General features: G+C 44.0%; 1 protein-coding gene and 1 long non-coding RNA gene across 6 annotated transcripts in view; one reads left to right on the top strand and one right to left on the bottom strand.

Moving 5' to 3' along the window:
* The window catches only part of EPS15 (epidermal growth factor receptor pathway substrate 15), a 165,530-nt gene extending 162,512 nt beyond the window's left edge, over nt 1-3,018 (bottom strand). For all 4 annotated transcript variants that reach the window (XM_058441858.1, XM_032160816.2, XM_032160815.2 and 1 more), the window contains exon 1: nt 2,890-3,018. In XM_058441858.1, the coding sequence (XP_058297841.1) occupies nt 2,890-2,922 (33 nt within the window). In that variant the 5' untranslated portion in view covers nt 2,923-3,018. The remainder of the gene's footprint in view (nt 1-2,889) is intronic.
* LOC116473146 (uncharacterized) lies at nt 1,928-8,000 on the top strand. Of its 2 annotated transcripts, none has more exons than XR_004249254.2 (3): nt 1,928-2,425; nt 3,123-3,358; nt 7,316-8,000. It is a non-coding gene; the product is annotated as an uncharacterized LOC116473146 (long non-coding RNA). The 2 variants fall into 2 exon arrangements; XR_009214368.1 differs by lacking the exon at nt 1,928-2,425 and adding an exon at nt 2,724-2,923.
* The last annotated feature ends 10,808 nt before the right edge of the window (nt 8,001-18,808 follow it).

Genomic DNA, 18,808 nt, shown 5'->3' on the forward strand with positions numbered 1-18,808 from the left:
AGGAAGGCATAAGCTAAAACATTTTTCACATTTTTTCCCCAAACTCAGTTTTGCTTAATCGGTAAAGGCAATAAATTATAAACAAGATAATCCCGGTACAGTGTCTAGTACATAATAGGTACTATAAAAATATTTGCTGAATGAAAATCATCATCATATGAACAGAAGCAGAAATTAACTTGAGCATGTTTAATCTCCATAACTGTTACAGAACCCTTTAGAGCTTTCAGTCATTCCTATAACAGTTATTAATTACTTTCTTCCAGATAGGTACTATGGGAGAAAGATGGATTAAAAGATGTTCCTGCCCTGAATGAGCTCTCACTTGAGTATGCCTATGTCTAAATGTGTGTGCTGGGAGGGTGGGCAGGGTGGGGGGAACAGAGGATGACAAATGGGTCAATAATGAATGTGAAACCAGGCTGCATTGTTATCTTAGTGTATTGGGCTCAGGCAGTTACAAAAAAATAAAATGAAATTTAAAAACCACAAATCTGCAAAGTTTTGAAGTAACAAGGAGGCACATTAGGGTATACTAGCAATTGGAAATGTTATTTTTTCCTGTGCCTTCGTAATCCCTCTTATTACCTCTTCATGTTTTAAAATCAGAATATTCTGAACTTACTTATTTGAATTATCAATAAAAATTAACCACCAATGTATATTCTCTCGTATGTGAGGCACTGAAGGATAATAGCTACTACTGATTCCGTACTTACTTGTGTACACATTAATACCTAAATATATAACCCAAGAACATGGCCGGGCACGGTGGCTCACGCCTGTAATCCCAGCACTTTGGGAGGCCGAGGCGGACGGATCACGAGGTCAGGAGATCGAGACCATCCTGGCTAACACGGTGAAACCCCGTCTCCACTAAAAATACAAAAAATTAGCCGGGCGAGGTGGCGGGCGCCTGTAGTCCCAGCTACGCGGGAGGCTGAGGCAGGAGAATGGCGTGAACCCCGGGGGGCGGAGCCTGCAGTGAGCCGAGATCGCGCCACTGCACTCCAGCCTGGGTGAAAGAGCGAGAGACTCCGTCTCAAAAAAAAAAAGAAGAACATATGTAAAATTTTTAAATGGCTATAAAAGTGACAGAGCCTGAAGCAATTCTCCAGAGATGAATGATAGTAAATAGAAGCTAAAAACATGGTATTACCCAGGGAGAGAATAAAGTATGCACACAACTGAGAAGCAATTTTACTGAAGTCTTCAAGAGCACAAAATCTTCAAGAAGGGAAAACTCCTGCCAGAATTGGCCAACAGAGCCAGAAAACAGCCTGCCAACAGGGATCTTGTTTAATCCAAGTCACTAACTAGACTCACAGAAAGTGAATACCTAAAAGTCAGTGCTGTCGTTGTTCAAATTTCAGTTTTGGGAGGACCCTTCCAAACATACATAACCAAGACTAAACCACCACATTCCATGTTAAAGGGTTCTTCCCCCCTGTTATCTGCTTGTCATAACAGGACAACAACCACCACTACCAAAAAAAAACTGGGAAATAGACTTCCCTTATGAAACTTAGAATTCCTGCAAACACGAGTTAGTTATTTTACATGAAGCATGCTAGTGACTCCCGGTTTCTGAAAAAATATTTTTTTTCTCTCTATCCTACAGTGCTAGGCAAAGCACCCCAAAGCCTCTTTATTTTAAACACAGAAAACTCCACTGCCGAAATATTTGCCCTATCCCAGCGCTAAAGCCTTAGAAGCACCGACGAATCTAGGCCAAGGAGTACAAGATGGCAGGGAGATACCACAATGCAGGCAAGGAAGACGGGGTGGGCCCCAATCGGGAAGCACGCGCCACCAGCTCTGGAGAGAACCATCGGAGGAGACGTGGGGGCGAGTTTGGGTCAGAGCAGCAGGAAGGAACTGGCAGGTGTCTGTCACCTTATCATCCCGGACATCATGTTTACATTGTAATTGGCTTATTTACAGAGAAGGAGGGACCAGATTCCCAGTGTGAGTGATGTTTAGAGGTTTTCTGAGAAGCACAAGGACTGGACTTTGACAGGAAGCAACGAGGCAAGAGGGAAGCTCGAGAACAGGTTTTCCTGAGGATTCCCCCCAGGAAAAGTGCTCCCTGGGCGGCCGTTCCTGGCACTAAGACTGGCGGAGCCACCACACCCGTTAAAGGGATCCACCTGGACAGCGATCAGGCGTGAGCCCCCCGAGGGGAAGTGGAAGTGGAAGCAGACGTGGGTGGGAAAAGGCTGCATTGGGGGTCCGACCCAGAAGGAAACCTGATCAGGAGGGGGAGAGGCTGAACGGAGGAAGGGGCCGGCTGAGTGGGTAGCTGAGAAGGATGAGACTTCTTTGGACGCGAGGCTGAAGGGAGGGCTTCCATCGGACTCTGGGAGAAAGGCAGGTCTGGAGAGGAAAGACTGGCTTGGGGGGCCTGCGCGTCCTGCTCTGGAAGGTAACTCCTACTGAGGGCGGCGCGCAGCCGGCCTAGCGGGCGAGCCTCGTGCGGCCCGGGGGTGCGGCCGGCCCGCGCGAGCTCAACAGGAGCTCACCTGGGGTGCGTGCGGCCCTGTGGGAGGAAACTTCCTGGGTGGGTGAAAGCTGCCCCGCGCGAGCCGGCCCGGCACCGGCAGAGCGCCGCCGGGTCACAGTCCGCTCGGCAGCGGCGCGGAGGGCTGCGGTGGCCGCGCGGGGCGGCGTGGGGCGGGGCAGGGGGCGCCCGACGACCCTGGGCGAGGTCGCGGCGGCCGCAGCGGGGCTCGGGCTCCGGCTCCGGAGGGCGCCCTCCCGCAGTCGCACCCGCTTTCCCTCACACACACCGGCCCACGAGCCAAGAAGCTGCCCGGGTCGGCGAAGCTGAGGGCGGTGGGGGAGGGGGCACCGGCCGGCCAAGCCCAGCGGACGGGCGTGTGGCGTTACCTGTGTCAGAGAGAGCTGGGCCGCCGCAGCCATGGTGTTTCCATCATGCAAGGGAGGGGAAGGAAGGACGGGCTGACTGGGGCTCAGGGCGGGGAGGAGGCGGAGGGAGCGGCCGCAGGCGAGGCCGGGGCGGGCGGGCGGGCGCTCCCCTAACTTCCACAACTTCCCTCCTCACGCCCGCCCCGCCCCGCCTGGCCCCGCCTGGCCCCGCCTGGCCCCGCCCGCCGGAGCAGGCCGCGGCGCCGCCCAAACCCTGGCGCCGGAGTCTCAGCCGCCGGACCAGAACCTGCCCCCGGGGCCGCCTGGGAAAACCCGGCGCGGACATAAAATTAAAGCGGACGGGCTGCGGAGGCGACTCCAGATTGGCCTGTGAACTTCAGACAGGCCACCTACCTACGCTGAGCTCCTGATTCTGAAAAATGGGGAAAATTATAACCAGAGGCCAAGTTGCTTACAAGGACTAAATGAGGTAATGATAGAAAATAATAATGGCACTTTATATATGCCAGGCTCTGTACTAGACTCTTATTTTTTGAATTGTATGAATGAAGGAACTGAAACACAAATAAGTGTCTTACTAAGGTCATACAGCTAATTATATAGCTGAATTAGAATCCAAGTCTGACTGTAAAAACTTTAACCATCTGCTAGTATATTGGAAAAGAAGACATTAAGTCATTCCCTCCCACAGCCAAAATCCGTTTGGAAGGGTGAAGCAAAAATGTATTTGCCTGGTGCCTGTCACACTTAGATTGTTTAACAAGGGAACGCTGGTACCTGTAGCACTCCTAGCTTCTCCCATTGTCCACTTAGCAAACTCCTCCTTCTTTCTCAGTACATAATTCAAGTATCACCTCCTTTGCAAAGTATCTTTTTCTCCCCCTCATGTCAGAGTTACACACTCTCCTTTATAACCTTTCTTCTCTACCTTGTGAAGTCATCACCCTAATGACAGTTTACACCTATCTATCCCTCTAGATTAAGAGCTCCTCAATGGCAAGAACTGTTTTCAATATATTTCTATATTGTCAGACCCTAGCATTACAGTGCATGCTCAGTAAAGGCCTTCGTTCCTGCCTATATTAAACATAACACATCCTACACCTTCTGATGCTGCCAACCTTCAGTTGGAATACCCAGTTACTTGAAATTCATCTTCAAAGTCTCAGAGTATATACCACCTACTTCAAGAAGCCTTCTAGGAACTCCACACCCCACCTCTAAGTTGTTCTGATATGACCGTTTTTATACTCTGCCTTATCTGTAAGCGTTAGTTGAGGGCTCGTCTCCACCTCACTGCACTGTAAAATCCTTGAGGACAAGGGGCTGACTCACTGCTTTATCTCCCTCATAGTTTAACCTACCACAGAGGCCTCAATAAATGTATTTGCCCGAATTGGTCTTAATTTCTTAGTCACGGTGGCTTCCCATGACAACAAACCACAACTCCATCAGGCCTACAACCATTACCATTATCATAGCAGTCCCCATGGTAGGAGGGACAACTGAATAAGACCCAGGATGGAGTTAGCCCCACCTAAGTTTTTAGACTATTGCCGCCACAAGCAAACCATTCCAGAAATTTCCCCAGGAACTCCTAATTCTACTCAGACTCCTTCTGGCAAAGGCCAGCTAACAAGAGCAAGCCATATAGGTCTGGTGAGTAACCACTTATTCAAGAGCATCTTCCTTGGCTTCTTTTTTGCTGTTAATCTCTTTAACTGAAGAGAGAATAAGAGATACTGTTTTACATTACTTCACTTTGGTACATTTATCAGCCATAACCACAACCAGTGTTTCTACTGGTGTTTTCTACTTTATATTAGCACATTTGAGCTTCACAACTCTGAAAGGAAGTAATCATCATACTCACTTTACAAATGAGGTAATGCAGGGTCACAGAGGCTAAGTGATTTGCCCAGGGTTATACAACTGATAGCCAAAGCAGCATAGTATAGTGAAATAAATAGGACTCGGACATTAGGAATATCCAGGTTCCAGTCCTGGCTCTCCCATTCACTAGTTGTATGCCCTTAGGGTTGTTGTGAGGATGAATGAGATAACATATACAAAAGAGCCTAAACTTGTAGCTACACAAATTATGAAATCTGAAAATCATGGAGCAAATCGCTTTGGGGAGTATAATTTCACTTGCTATTTAAGGGGACTCCTCCAAACTATATGAGATGTAAGATATTCCTCTCAGATGAATAAGGTGGAAACCCTGCCGTATAGTTTCCGGGAAAGGCAGTGCAGAGTAGCAAAGAGAATATTAAGAATCAGAGTGTGACCGCAGGCAAACCATTTAATCTCTCTGAGCTTCAGTTTCTCATACAGGAAAAGTAAGGAATTATTACTGTTATAACTTTTATATGATTTATATTAAGTCAAAAGTCACACCTTAGCCAGGCATGGTGGCACATGCCTGTAGTCCCAGCTACACAGGAGACTGAGGCAGTTGCACAGGGCATGAATTCAGCCTGGGCAACATAGAGAGACCCCATCTCTAATAAATAAATAACACCTTGTATGTATACAGTATTGCTTTTCACAGTTTATAAATGTTTTTATTTTATTTTTTTTTTTTGGGACAAGGTCTCACTCTGTCACCCAGGCTGGAGTGCAACGGTGCAATCTCGGCTCACTGCAACCTCTGCCTCCTGGGTTCAAGCAATTCTTGTGCCTCAGCCTCCTGAGTAGCTAGGATTACAGGCACCCGCCACTACACCAGCTAATTGTTTTTTTTTTCTAGTAGAGACAGGGTTTCACCATTTGGCCAGGCTGGTCTCGAACTCCTGACCTCAAGTGATCTGCCTGCCTCGGCTTCCCAAAGTGCTGGGATTACAGGCGTGAGCCACCACGCCTGGCCAAATGTTTAGAAGCACAACTTCTAATGTTCAGTAAGTACATTATAAAAGTTTGTTGAATTGAACTGAGTACAATCTCATATATAATTGTTATTTGGATCTTCACTTTATCCCCATAAGAAAATCAAGGAACAAATATTTTATAAATTTATTTTATAAATAGTTTCTATAAGTAAGAGCCATTGACAGCAGGCTTGGGTCTTGGTTAACAAAAAATAAAAAGAATCAGGTGCCCCAGCAAGGGAAGACTTGCTTAAAATCTTTATATGGGAATTGCCCCACGTCTCCTTCCAGACCACTAGTAATTTGTAGTGGCGGCTTTCTTCATTCGTAGGTTCCGGTTTAAATTAATGACATGTAATGGGAGATGGGAGCATGTCTATAGGGAAGAGAGTAATGGGCCAAATTCCCAAAAGAGGCCTAGAACTTCTGAGAGAGATGTTTTTTTGTTGTTGTTGTTTTGGTTTTTTTTTAATGACAAACCAATGACAATTTGCAAATATGTGTCCCAGATCTCATCAGAGCACTGGGTCATATCCCAAATCTGTTTTAGGAGAGGAAAAATGTAGCCAATCGAATATATGTTATAATCTAATTCATTATAACAAGAATGAGCTGCATGGAGCAGACAAGAAGAATTTATCTGTTTTTTTCTAGGACAACTTAATGTCTCTGGGTCACTAAGCCTCATTTTCCTCATGATTACATTGAAGATAATAATATCTACTTTGTACTGATGGTTTAAGGATTAGAGCTCATGTATAATGGCCTATAAAAGAGACTGGCCTAGAATAGATGTTCAATAAGTAGTAGCTATAAGATACCATTCTTCAAGATCACCATTTAACTCTCTACCCTTCAGGCAACCCTCCAACAACTAAGTTGGTTTGACAGATATATTAGTTACATGAATGGGGGTGCCAGACCAGACCAGGTGGCTCACACTTGTAATTTTAGCACTCTGGAAGGCTGAGGCAGGAGGATTGCATGAGCCCAGGAGTTCAAGACCAGCCTGGGCAACATAGTGAGACCTCGTCTCTAGTTTTTTAAAAATCAATCAAATAAAAATAAATAAATAAATAAATAAGAATGGGGGTGCTTTGAACAACTGACATATCCCTGTCATTGAAAAAGTAGATGTTCCCTAGGCAAATAAAGTTGTATCTGATGACTTAAATCTGAATACTAATAACCAACAATTGCTGTTTTCTTTTTTTGTTTTTTTTATTTATTCATTCATTTATTTATTTATTTATTTATTTTATTTGAGACAGTGTCTTGCTGTGTTGCCCAGGCTGGTCTTCAACTCCTGGGCTCAAGTCATCCTCCTGCCTCAGCCTCCCAAAGTGCTGGGATTATAGGTGTGAGCCACCGCACCCAGGCAAATTGCTGCTTTAATGTGCATTATTTCATTTATTCCTCAAAACAGCTCTACAAGGGTTATTTTTAATCTTTTTTTTTTTAACAGAAGAGGAATTTGTCCAAATTCATAATGACAAAGCTGGGAATTAATACACAATTACACACAGGTCTTCTGACTCAAATGCGCTTTTTCCTAGGGTGTGTTGCTGGTGTCCTGCAGACATTAATCACCACCCAAGAAGACTTGTTAAAATTTTGCCCTTGAACATGGGAAGCTGAAGATGAGGCTCTGGATTTATGATAGCCCTAAACCCAGGATGAGCCTAAAGAGAAGACCTTAAATCACAAACAGCTTTGTCACCAACCATCTTTCTATCCTACTCTAACTGCAACCCCCCTCCCCAACCCATCCTCAAAGGAAATCAAAACTACTTCTATTTTTCTTATTTTCCAGCTTTTAGAGGCAACTGTCATATCAACGCTTCATGAACACTGCATGTCTGTGATGTCAGCATCTAGAAAGTTGAGAAATGTGAAGTGATTGAAACTATAAAAAAAAAAAACTGAGGAACTCTCTGAATACACAAAGAGCCAGTTTATTTGCATGAGACTTTGAGAGATGGGCTTTCCATATAGATGGTGCTAAACTATATTTTAAAATCTTACTACAATTCTCATGGTAATCTGAAGCTCATGCTTCTAAGCTGCTGGTTTCATAAATATAGTCCATCATTGTTCGCGTTTGCCCAGGGCAGAAAGAATATGTGAGGCGGCACAATAACAACAATTGTGCTATGCAAATAACCATCCCTGTGCCAGGGACTGAGCCATGAAAAGAACAAGCAGTAAGAGATTTGTAAATGCCACACACACGCAGGGTGTGATAGAACAGTTCAAAATTGTCATCATTGCTAACTTTTCAAGGCAGTGGGATACCCTGGGAAGAAGTTGAGTTTAGGACTGGGAAGGCCCAGGTTGGTCCGGTTTTGGTCCTGCAGGTTCTTTGGTGACTTTGCAGAAGTCAGGAACTATACCAAGCCATGGTTTCCTCTCCTGTAAACTAAAAGTAATAATAATACCTCATGCTATTACAATGATTAAATGAAGGTTCATGTGAAAACCTGGCACACAGCAGAAACTAGATAAGCATTAGCTCCTTTTTCTTCCTACTGGAGAACATGTAGGGTTTAAGTAAACAGAACACAAAAATAGGAAATATTTTTAAAGGTTTTCAGTGGCCTTCTAAAGCCCACTTAATGGTTTTTTACATAAAATTTATTTAATCCATTAGTAATATTTATTGAGTACTACACAGTAAGAGAGATTATTATATTTATGTCCCCAAAGGCTATTGGCTTCTAGTGAGAAAGCAAACACTGTTTTGCCCTTGCCCTATTTCCTTCCTTTCCTCTCTATCCTTTATGAAGAGTCCTGGAAGCCATAAGAAACCAAAAGGAACACCATAGGAAAGAAACCTTGCACTCATGGCTGCAGATTCTTTCATCTGCAGGTTTCAAAGCATTTTCTCCATAGGTAATTACTAGCCCTGCTTACCATGTGTGAATGCTGAGACACCATCAAATTAAGAAGCTTGCCCTAAATCACAAGGCAAGTCAGAGGATGGGCTACAGACAGAACAAAGCTGTCCTGTTTGCCAGACTTGGGCTCTAAAGTAGGGCACATGAGAGTCAACAGAAGACTTCAAGTGATGAGGAAAAAAGTTTGAGGAATCTTGATTCCGAATCAGCGCAATAAAAAGAGCATGGGCTTCAGCGTCAAATTTGATTTCAAATCTCGGCTCAGCCCCATTTGACTGGTTGCCTGACCTTCGTCAAATTATAAACTAAGTCTAGTTTCCCTTTTTGTAAAATGAGGATATTCTTACTTCTAAGGGTTTCGGGGAAAGTTAAATTACGTAACTAGTGTGAGAGAGCTTGGTTCAGTATCTGTCACTTAGCAGGTGCTGATAATGTTGGTTTATGTCATTGGGAAAAGCTAATATATCTCCCCCACAAACACAAAATAACAAATAGACAACTCTTTCAGTCAAAGATTTTCAAAGCCATAATCACAGTTGTGTCTCAGTTTAAACCCACGACATCTCACATTATAGCACAAATAGAGGATGCCTTGTTCAGGCCTTCATCACTTTTCTTCCTTGATTCTGTGCTTTCTCCTATAGCCCAAGTCCAATCTATCAGAAAGTTCTGTCGGCTCCATCTCCAATATATATCCAAGATCCTAATTTCCAGGTGTGACCACTTTTTACTACCTCCACTACCATGGCCTTTCTCTTGGACCACTGCTAAAATTTCTTAACCAATATCCCCACTTCCATGATTTTGCCTATGTTCATTCTCCATATCATAAACTGAATGATCTATTTTTATTTATTTACATCACCCAGGCTGCAGTGCAGTGGCAGGATCATGGCTCACTGTAGCTTTGAACTCCTGGGCTTAAGCGATCCTCCTGCCTCAGCCTGAATGATTTTTTTTTTTTTTTTTTTTTGAGACAGCATCTCACTGTCACCTAGACTGGAGTGCAGTCATCCAATTTCAGCTCACAACAGCCTCCATCTCCCAGGCTTAGTTGATCCTCCTACCTCAGCCTCCGGAGTAACTGGGACTACAGGTTCACACCACCACACCCAGCTAATTTTTGTATTTTTTGTAGAGACAGGGTTTTGCCGTATTGCCCAGGCTGGTCTTAAACTCTTAGGCTTAAGCAATCCACCTGCCTTGGCCTCCCAAAGTGCTGGGATTACAGAGGTGAACCACTGCAGTCTGCCTGAATGATCTTTTTAAAACATAAACCAGATCTTATTATTTTCCTGGTTAAAACCCTACAGGGACTTCTCATCAAGCACCTGAACATGGCCTACCGTGCATAAAGTATGTGTCAGCAAAGCCCAGAAGAGCGAGATGTTTGGTGAAATGGAGCATGGTAGAGATGACAGAGAAAGAAACTAGCAGAGAAGGGTGGAAGGGGTGTTAGAAAATACCCAGAGGGACTCATGGCTGGACTACAAGAGGCTGAGAGAAATGTTTCTCTCTGGAGATTCTCTTTTTTGTAAAATGAGGATATTCTTACTTCTGAGGATTTTGGGGAAAGTTAAATGATGCAACTGGTATGAGAGAGCCTAGTTCAGTATCTGTCACTTAGCAGGTGGTGGTAGTTTGTTTATGTCATTGGGGAAAGTAGCTCAAGAGCGTCCCAAAACTAGCTCAAGAGATTCACAATCACCACTGGAAGCAAAGGAGATTCTTACTGTTTTCCATTGATGGCATTTTAAAATCTAGTGGCCTGGATTTTTTAAGCACCCAATCAGGAATCTATTTTACCCTTTTTTTAAAAAATTTATTTTTACTTTTATTTTTATTTTTTGAGACGGAGTCTCACTCTGTCACCAGGCTGGAGTGCAGTGGCGCAATCTCGGCTCACTGCAACCTCTGCCTCCCAGGTTCAAGCGATTCTCGTGCCTCAGCCTCCTGAGTAGCTGGGATTAGAGGCAAGTGCCACCACACCTGGCTAATTTTTTGTATTTTTAGTAGAGATGGGGTTTCACCAAGTTGGCCAGGATAGTCTTGATCTCCTGACCTCGTGATCTGCCCACCTCGGCCTCCCAAAGTGCTGGGATTACAGGCATGAGCCACCGCGCCTGGCCTATTTACCCTTTTAAAAGTAAGAATTATACGCTAGGACTCCTAACATCAGGACAATGGTTAAGAGGCTGGACTTTGGAATCAAATTTGACATTGAATCAAGGTCCTCCACCTGTAAGCTACAACACCATGGTCAAGTTATTAAAACTCTTTGACCCTCAGTTTCATGCAGACTACCATACAGAATGAGTAAAAGAATTAAATAGACAAAGATTATAAAGCACTTTGCATAGTATCTGAGACATGGGGAGTAAGTGCTCAGCAAATGGGGACTATCCGATAATGATGGTGATGATGATGATGATGGTGATTAAGAATTAGGTTATCTTTTTAAAAAATTTTTTTTAGATACAGGGACTCACTCTGCCGCCCAGGATGGAGTGCAGTCGTGCAATCATAGCTCACTGTAGATTCAAACTCCTGGGCTCAGGCAGTTACCCACCTCAGCCTCCTGAGCAGCTGAGATTACAGACACATGTCCCCATACCTGGATAATGTTTTTATTTTTTATAGAGACTGGGTCTCACTATGTTGCCCAGGCTGGTCTTGAATTCCTGGACTCAAGCAATCCTCCTGTCTCAGCCTCCCAAAATGCTGGGATTACAGATGTGAGTCACTGTGCCTGGGTGCCTGCCTGGGGTGAGATTTAAATTGGCCTTGTAAGCTAATAAAAAGTGAAGTCTATTCTGAGGGCAATGTGGAGTCATTGAAAGGTTCCCAGGAAGGAAAATAAAAATCCAAAATCATGTTATAGAAAGGTAACCAGCAGGGCACGATGGCTCATGCCTGTAGTCCCAGCACTTTGGGAGGCCAAGGCAAGTGGAGCAGTTGAGGTCAGGAGTTCAAGACCAGCCTGGCCAACATGGCAAAACCCCATCTCTACTAAAAATACAAAAAAAAAAAAATTAGCCAGGCACTGTGGCACACACCAGTAGGCCCAGCTACTTGGGAGGCTGAGGCACAAGAATCTCTTGAACCTAGGAGGCAGAGGCTGCAGTAAGCCAAGATCACACCACTGAGCTCTAGCCTGGGGGTGACAGAGCAAGACTCTGTCTCAAAAAAAAAAAAAAAAAAAACAAGAAAGGTAACTCTATTCAGCATTATACTGGAGTTTCCAGCCAGGGCAATTAGGCAAGAAAAAAATAAAAAACATCCATATTGAAAAAGAAGTAAAACTGGCCGGGCGCGGTGGCTCACGCTTGTAATCCCAGCACTTTGGGAGGCCGAGGCGGGCGGATCATGAGGTCAGGAGATCGAGACCACGGTGAAACCCCGTCTCTACTAAAAATACAAAAAATTAGCCGGGCGTGGTGGCGGGCGCCTGTAGTCCCAGCTACTCGGAGAGGCTGAGGCAGGAGAATGGCCTGAACCCGGGAGGCGGAGCTTGCAGTGAGCCGAGATCGCGCCACTGCACTCCAGCCTGGGCGACAGAGCGAGACTCCGTCTCAAAAAAAAAAAAAAAAAAAGAAAAAGAAGTAAAACTATATTTGCAGATGAGATGATCTTGTATATATAGAAAATCCTAAAGAAACAAACAAAAATCTATTGGAATAAATGAGTTCAGCAAAGTTGCAAGATACAACATTAATATACAAAAATCAATTGTATTTCTATACACTAGCAATGAATAATCTGAAAATGATAGCCAGGTATGGTGGCTCATGCCTGTAAGTCCCAGCTACCTGGGAGGCTGAGGCAGGAGAATTGCTTGAGCCCAGAAGGTGGAGGTTGCAGTGAGTCAAGATCCCGCCACCGCACTCCAGCCTGGGTGACAGAGTGAGACTCTGTCTCGGGGAAAAAAAGAAAACTGAAAATGAAATTAAAAAATCAATTCCAGCCCAGCACAGTGGCTCACCTCTGTAACCCCAGCACTTTGGGAGGTCAAGTTGGGTTGATCGCTTGAGGTCAGGAGTTTGAGACCAGCCTGGGCAACATGGTGAAACCCTGTCTCTGCAAAAAAAATGCAAAAATTAGCTAGGCATGGTGGAGTACACCCATAGTCCCAGCTCCTCAGGGGGCTGACGTGGGACAGTCACTTCAGCCCTCCAGGGCAGAGGTTACAGTGACCCCAGATTGCGCCACTGCACTCCAGCCTGGGTGACAGAACGAGACTGTCTCAAAAATAAAGAATAAAAAATATCAGTTCCATTTACAATAACATCAAAAGGAAAAAATACTTAAGAATAAATTTAATAGAAGTACAAGATTTGCAAATAAAAACTACAAAATATCATTGAAAGAAAGTAAAGAAGACCTAAACAAATGGAAAGACTTCTCATGTTCATGAATTGGAAGACTTAAGGTTGTTGATATGGTAATACTCCCCAAATTGATCTACTGATTCAGTGCAATCCCTATTAGAATACCAGTTGGCTTCTTTGTATAAATTGACAAGCTGATTCTAAAATTCATATGGAATTTCCAGTAACTCAGAATAGCCAAATAATCTTAAAAATGAAGAACAAAGTTGGAAGACTCATGCTTCCTGAATTTTTTTTTTTTTCTTTTGAGACAGAGTCTCGCTGTATTGCCCAGGTTGGAGTGCAGTGGCGCGATCTCGGCTCACTGCAAGCTCTGCCTCCTGGGTTTGCCATTCTCCTGCCTCAGCCTCCCGAGTAGCTGGGACTACAGATGGCTGCCACCACGCCTGGCTAATTTTTTGTTTTTGTATTTTTAGTAGAGACAGGGTTTCACTGTGTTAGCCAGGATCGTCTTGATCTCCCAACCTCATGATCTGCCCGCCTTGGCCTCCCAAAGTGCTGAGATTACAGGCTCCTGATTTTAATCTTACTACAAAGGTATAGTAGTCAAGATAGCATGGTACTGGTATAAAGAGAGACATATAAACCAATGGAATGTAATTGAGAGTTCAAAACTAACTCTATACATTAATAGTCAATTGATTTTCAGCAAGGGTATGAAGATAATTCAATGGTGGAAAGAATAGTCTTTTCAACAGATGGTACTGGGACAACTACATATTCACATGCAAAAGGATGAAGTTGGACCCCTACCTCATATCAGATGCCAAAACTAGCTCAAAATGGATCCTTGACCTAATTGTAAAACTACAAAATTCTTAGAAGAATCTAAGAGTTGCTTAAGTATAAAACTCTAAGAAGAGGCCAGGTGCGGTGGCTCACGCCTGTAATCCCGGCACTTTGGGAGGTGGAGGTGGGTGAATCCCTAGGTCAGGAGATCGAGAGCATCCTGGCTAACACGGTGAAACCCGTGTCTACTAAAAATACAGAAAAATTAGCCGGGCGTGGAGGCGGGCACCTGTAGTCCCAGCTACTCGGAGAGGCTGAGGCAGGAGAATGGCATGAACCTGGGAGGCAGAGCTTGCAGTGAGCCGAGATCACGCCACTGCACTCCAGCCTGGGTGACAGAGTGAGACTCTGTCTCAAAAAAAAAGAAAAAACCTCTAAGAAGAAAACATAGATGTAAACCATCTTTATTAGATGAGGCGATGATTTCTTAGATATAACACCAAAGCAGAGCAACAAAAGAAAAATTAGATAAACTGGATGTCATCAAAACTTCTGTACTTCGAAGGACACCATCAAGAAAGTGAAAAGACAATCCAAGGAATGGGAGAAAATATTTGCAAATCGTATACCTGACAAGTGAATTCTAACTAGAATATATAAAGAACCCTTACAACTCAACAAGAAAAAGACAAATAAACCAGGCACGGTGGCTCACACCTGTAATCCCAGCACTTCGGGAGGCTGAGGCTGGAGAATTCCTTGAAGCCAAGGAGTTCAAGACCAGCCTGAACAACATATCAAGACCATCTCTTAAAAAAAAAAAAATTAACCAGGCATGGTGAGCCCAAGAATTTGAGGCTGCAGTGAGCTATGATTGTGTCACTGCACTCCAGCCTGGGTGACAGACTGAGACCCTGTCTGTAAAAAGAATTAAAATTATGGCCTGGCACAGTGGCTGACACCTGTAATCCCAGTACTTTGGGAGGCCGAGGCAGGCGGATCACTTGAGGTCAGTTTGAGACCAGCCTGGCCAACATGGTGAAACCTTGCCTCTACTAAACATATCAAAATGCCTGGAATCCCAGCTGCTCGGAAGGCTGACGCAGGAGAATCGTTTGAACCCGGGAGGCCAAGGCTGCAGTGAGCCGAGATCAGGCCACTGTACTCCAGCCTGGGCGACAGAGCAAGACTCCATTGCAAAAAAGAAAAAAATAGGGCCAGGTGCGGTGGCTCACACCTGTAATCCCAGCCCTTTGGGAGGCCGAGACAGGCAGATCACCTGAGGTCAGGAGTTCAAGAGCAGCCTGACCAACATGGTGAAAACCTGCCTCTACTATAAATACAAAAGAACTAGATGAGTGTGGTGGTGCGTGTGCCTGTAATCCCAGCTACTTGGGAGGCTGAGGCAGGAGAATCACTGGAACCTGCGAGGCAGAGGTTGCAGTGAGCCAAGATCACGCCACTGCACTCCATCCTGGTGACAGAGCAAGACTCTGTCTAAAAATAAATACATACATACATACATACATACATACATACATTTAAAGAAAAATATTATTTGGACTATTGTGGGGAAATAAACTGTAGATCAACAAGGGCAGAAATTGATAAAACAAATATAAGATTATTGCAATAATCCAGATATGATGATGGCTTGGTGGTGAGAGGTGGTAAGAAGTGGTCAGATTCTGTATATATTGAAGGTAGAGCACACCAGATTTGCTAAAGGATTAAGGATGAGGTATGAGAGGAAGAAAAGGGTCACAGATGATGCCAGGGATTTTGCCTGAGCAACTGGATTAATGAAATTGTTTTTTACTGAGATGAGTAAGACTATGGAAGAAGCCAATTTAGAGAGAATATCAGGAATTTGGCCTTTGACTAAATTTGATACACTTTTAGATATCCAAGTTGAAATGTCAAGGATGCGGTTGGAATAAGAGTCTGAAGTTCAGGGGAGAGGCCTGGGTTGGTGATATAAATTTGAGTGTCATTAGCATATGGAGGCATTTAAAGCCATGAGATTGGGTGAGACTGTCTGTGCATCAGAGTGTCTATAATAGAACCCAAGAAGTCCAACTACCAAGCCCTGGGCCATTCCAATGTTAGGACTCAGGGAAATGAAGAGGAACTAGTAAAGGGGACCAAAGAAAGAGCAAGTGAGCTTAGAGGAAAACCAGGAGAGTATGATGTCTGTCCTTGAGCCAAATGAGCAACGTGTTTCAGGAAGGAACAAGGAAGGAAGGAGTGAGAAAGCATGTCAAATCTTATCAAAGAGCTAGTTAGATGAGGATTGCAATTAATATCCAGAGTTAGCAACGTGGAAGTCTTTGGTGACCTTGGTAATCGTTTCAGGGGAAGGAGAAAGAAAAGTATAATTAGAGGAGGCTTGAGAGAGAATGAAAAGAGAGGACTTGGAGTCAAGAAAAACAGATAATTCTCTAGAAATGTTTAGCTGAAATGAAGAGCAGAGAAATGGTGTGATACCTAGTAAGGGATACAGAATCAAGAGAGATTTCTTTTCTTAAGGTGAGCAATAACGCGGCATTTTTAAAAAAGTGAATGGAATCATCTGGTAGAAGAGGAAACACTGATGATACAAGCAAGAGAGGGAATTGCTGGAGTGCAGGGGAAAGAACTGGCTTTGAGAATACCGAAGAGGGCTGAGTATGTGGGCATGGATGCAGGTGGATGGGTTATCTGCTAAGAGGGAGGGAAAAGGAGAGGATATGAAAAGTTTGAAAAAAGTTATGAAATAAGCATTTAGGAAAAGTGGATGGACTTGAAAAGGTAGTATGATTCCCAGGTAGCATTAAAAGCCCACTTGAGGTCAGTGGCGATGAATTTTAAGAGTCCAGTTGACACAGTTGTGGGTTTTTCTTCATCCACTTTCCCAAAGGCAGACAGTAGGTAGAGTTAGATTGTTCAGGGTAGGGATCTTGTGAAGCAAAATGAGAATGCAAGAGGAGGCAAGAGGGAAGAGGACCTATCAAGGGAGTGATTTTAACATTGGACCTTGGAATCTAGGTGGGTTAAAAGGGAAGTGAGGACACAAGATAGGTGAGGAATGGTGAAGAGATACTAGCATCACTGGATTGTAAGGCCCAGGGAGGGATCAGAGAAGTGTTGGAGTCAGGGTGTTGGAAGGAGTGAGCTGAAAAACAGGAGATTTAGCAAGATAAGTAAGATTATTGGTAGATTATTATCAATAATTGGTAATTATTAATTGGTAATTAATAAATGGTAGATAATTATTAATAACTGGAAGCAACCTCTAAAAAAATCATAATATTAAGATGCAGTTCATGCCCTCTAAGTGCTCACTCTGTGATGGGAAAGACAAGACAGAATGAAATAAATATTAAAGAGAAGTACATGCTGCCGGGTGCAGTGGCTCACGCCTGTAATCCTAGTACTTTGGAAGGCTGAGGTGGGCAGATTGCCTGAGCTCAGGAGTTCAAGACCAGCCTGGGCAACATGGTGAAACCACATCTCTACTAAAAAAAATACAAAAAATTAGCTGGTCATGGCGGTGCATACCTGTAGTCCCAGCTACTCTGGAGGCTGAGGCAGGAGAATCACTTGAATCCAGGAGGCGGAGGTTGCGGTAAGTGGAAATCGCACCACTGCACTCCAGCCTGGGCAACAGAGCAAGACTCTGTCTCAAAAAAAAAAAAAAAAAAAAAAAAAAAGAAAGAAAGAAAAAGAAAAAAAGAAAAGAAAAAAAAAAGAGGGAAGTACATGAAATGGCTGTGGGAGCCAAAAGGAAGCTAGCTGCAAGTAAACGTGAGGGTCAGATCGAGGAAAGCCTCCAAAGCAGGTGGCATTTGAATCAAGCCTCAAAATGGAGCAAATGCAGCACATGGCCTGAATAAATGTTCACAGTTATACCATTGCAGTGAGTGCTCAGAAAAGAGAGGTTGGAGTGCAGGGTGGGAGCTATGGCAGGACATGAGACTAGAAAATTATTTGGAAGAGGCAAGGGATTTTTGAATGCCAGGCTAATGCCTGGGCATTTTCTTTTCTTTTCTTTTTTTTGCAGAGGAATAGATAATAATGAGGTTAGGGGTTAGAGGTTATTATTCTAAATAATTGATGCTGACTGGGCGTGGTGGCTCACGCCTGTAATCCCAGCACTTTGGGAGCCCGAGGCAGGTGGATCATGAGGTCAAGGGTTCGAGGCTAGCCTGACCAACATGGTGAAACCCCATCTCTACTAAAAATATAAAAACTAGCCGGGAGTGGTGGCACATGCTGTAGTTCCAGCTTCTCGGGAGGCTGAGGCACAAGAATCACTTGAACCTGGGAGGAGGAGTTTGCAGTGAGCTGAGATAGCGCCACTGCACTCCAGCCTGGGCGATAGAGCGAGACTCCATCTCAAAAAAAAAAAAATGCTCCCGGTTGTTTATCATGTTATGAAGTCATACTGGTTTTTTTGTTTTGAATAGTCTAGTAATTTTATTCTCCATCATGTCCTTAAGTTATATTAGGGAAGTTTTATGCTTTGGATTTTCTGATTGTCCTTTTAAGATCATCTCCCCTCTATGGCAATGATAATGTTGTTTCTTTCCAAATAATGTTCTGTCACATGCTCATTCACTTTTTCTTCCAAATGGCCTTCAACTTCATCCCCTAATGTTGGTAGGAAAGTCTAAGATCCCTCAGCAATCTGAAGCTCCTCTCAGAAAGAGGTGAGGAGCGGGCTGGATAGGATCAGTACTATGCTGTCCAGGGCATTCAGACCCATTGAAGTGGATAAGAATTAAAGGTGAACAGTCAGATCCTCCCAGGGAGAGGAAGCCACAAGAGACACAGCCTCACAACTGTGTTGTCACAGTGTTTTCAGAACTCAGTGCCAATACCAATGATGGGGCTAAGCTTTTTGCAAGTGACGTTTATTATGTCATTTGAAAATATCAGAATCTCTGTCTTCACAGGCTAACCAGATAAGTATTGAAACCATTAATTTCTCTACCATGTCACTGTGGCTTTGGGCAAGCCCCTTCCCTCCCCTGGACCCAGGGTCCTGCCTATA

Source organism: Hylobates moloch, unplaced genomic scaffold, assembly GCF_009828535.3.
Source record: "Hylobates moloch isolate HMO894 unplaced genomic scaffold, HMol_V3 SCAFFOLD_8, whole genome shotgun sequence".
In the NCBI taxonomy this organism is placed as follows: domain Eukaryota; kingdom Metazoa; phylum Chordata; class Mammalia; order Primates; family Hylobatidae; genus Hylobates; species Hylobates moloch.